At 42.3% G+C, this 1,004-nt stretch overlaps 1 protein-coding gene across 1 annotated transcript in view; it reads left to right on the forward strand.

Moving 5' to 3' along the window:
- The window catches only part of imp3 (IMP3, U3 small nucleolar ribonucleoprotein), a 10,335-nt gene that overhangs the window by 7,293 nt on the left and 2,038 nt on the right, over positions 1–1,004 (forward strand). Inside the window, exons 3-4 of the mRNA XM_015404586.1 lie at positions 703–777; positions 863–955. Of these exons, the coding sequence (XP_015260072.1) occupies positions 703–777; positions 863–955 (168 nt within the window). The remainder of the gene's footprint in view (positions 1–702; positions 778–862; positions 956–1,004) is intronic.

Consider the following 1,004-nt stretch of genomic DNA (forward strand, 5'->3'; position numbering starts at 1 on the left):
ACTCCAGAGTGTTGTTCAGCATGGGGGTGAGTAGAAAATGAAGGCTAATCATGTTTTGGGTGTACTATTCCTTTAATGTAGATTTAATGGAGTTCTCACAGGTAACTGATGCAGGACAGGATAAAACAGAAACTTGGAGAAATCAGGGAAAACTTGCATGAGGAGCCAAGAAAAGACGAGGAACTGCAGAGGGAGTTTATATCGGAGACTGAACCAACAGGCTGACTGGGAGCAAAACAGTGACGAGAAATAAGTTGAAAATGTCTTAAATTATGTTTATTTCCCCCTAATTTGAGCAGGTAAATAAGATGATTTGCAAATGAAATGAGATTTTTTTTTACTCCTAAATAAGATAGTTAGATAATATGCACTTGAAATAAGACAATGCAATTATATTTTCTTATTTTAAATGTAAATGTCTGGATCTAAGTGTCTCACTGACCTCAAATCAAGAAAAAAATCAAATTTTTGCAGTGCTTAATGTCAGAACGCTCACTCTGGTTTTAGTTCTATTTGCTGCCGACTAAAACAGGGAACTTTTAGCCTGATTTTATTTTTTTAAATGTAAACATCTGGTTTCAGGTCAGGATGGGCGGGACCTTCGATGTCAGAGATGCAGCAGATATTTGATCTTATCGTTGTTCACCTCAACATGACTATAATGATCGGCTTATGGTAGACTCTTGGCGTTTATCTCCTAAGGTACAGCATCGGCCTGATCCCCACCAGACAGAACCTGTCCCTCACGGAGAAGGTCAGCGCGTCGGCGTTCTGCAGGTAAAAAACACCGCCACCGCCTCAAACCGGCGGCGCATTGCTATTTTTGTTGTTTATTCTGTGCGTTTCCTCTGTGTTCCTGCAGGAGGCGCCTGCCCAGCATCATGCTGAAGCTCCGCATGGCTCAGAACCTGAAGACGGCCATAACTTTCATCGAGCAAGGCCGTATCCTTCTAACCTGACTCCGCCAGATGGATTTGCTCCGCATATCCATCTGGAAACCTTCC

Source organism: Cyprinodon variegatus, unplaced genomic scaffold (assembly GCF_000732505.1).
Source record: "Cyprinodon variegatus isolate N-32 unplaced genomic scaffold, C_variegatus-1.0 Scaffold1795, whole genome shotgun sequence".
Taxonomy (NCBI): domain Eukaryota; kingdom Metazoa; phylum Chordata; class Actinopteri; order Cyprinodontiformes; family Cyprinodontidae; genus Cyprinodon; species Cyprinodon variegatus.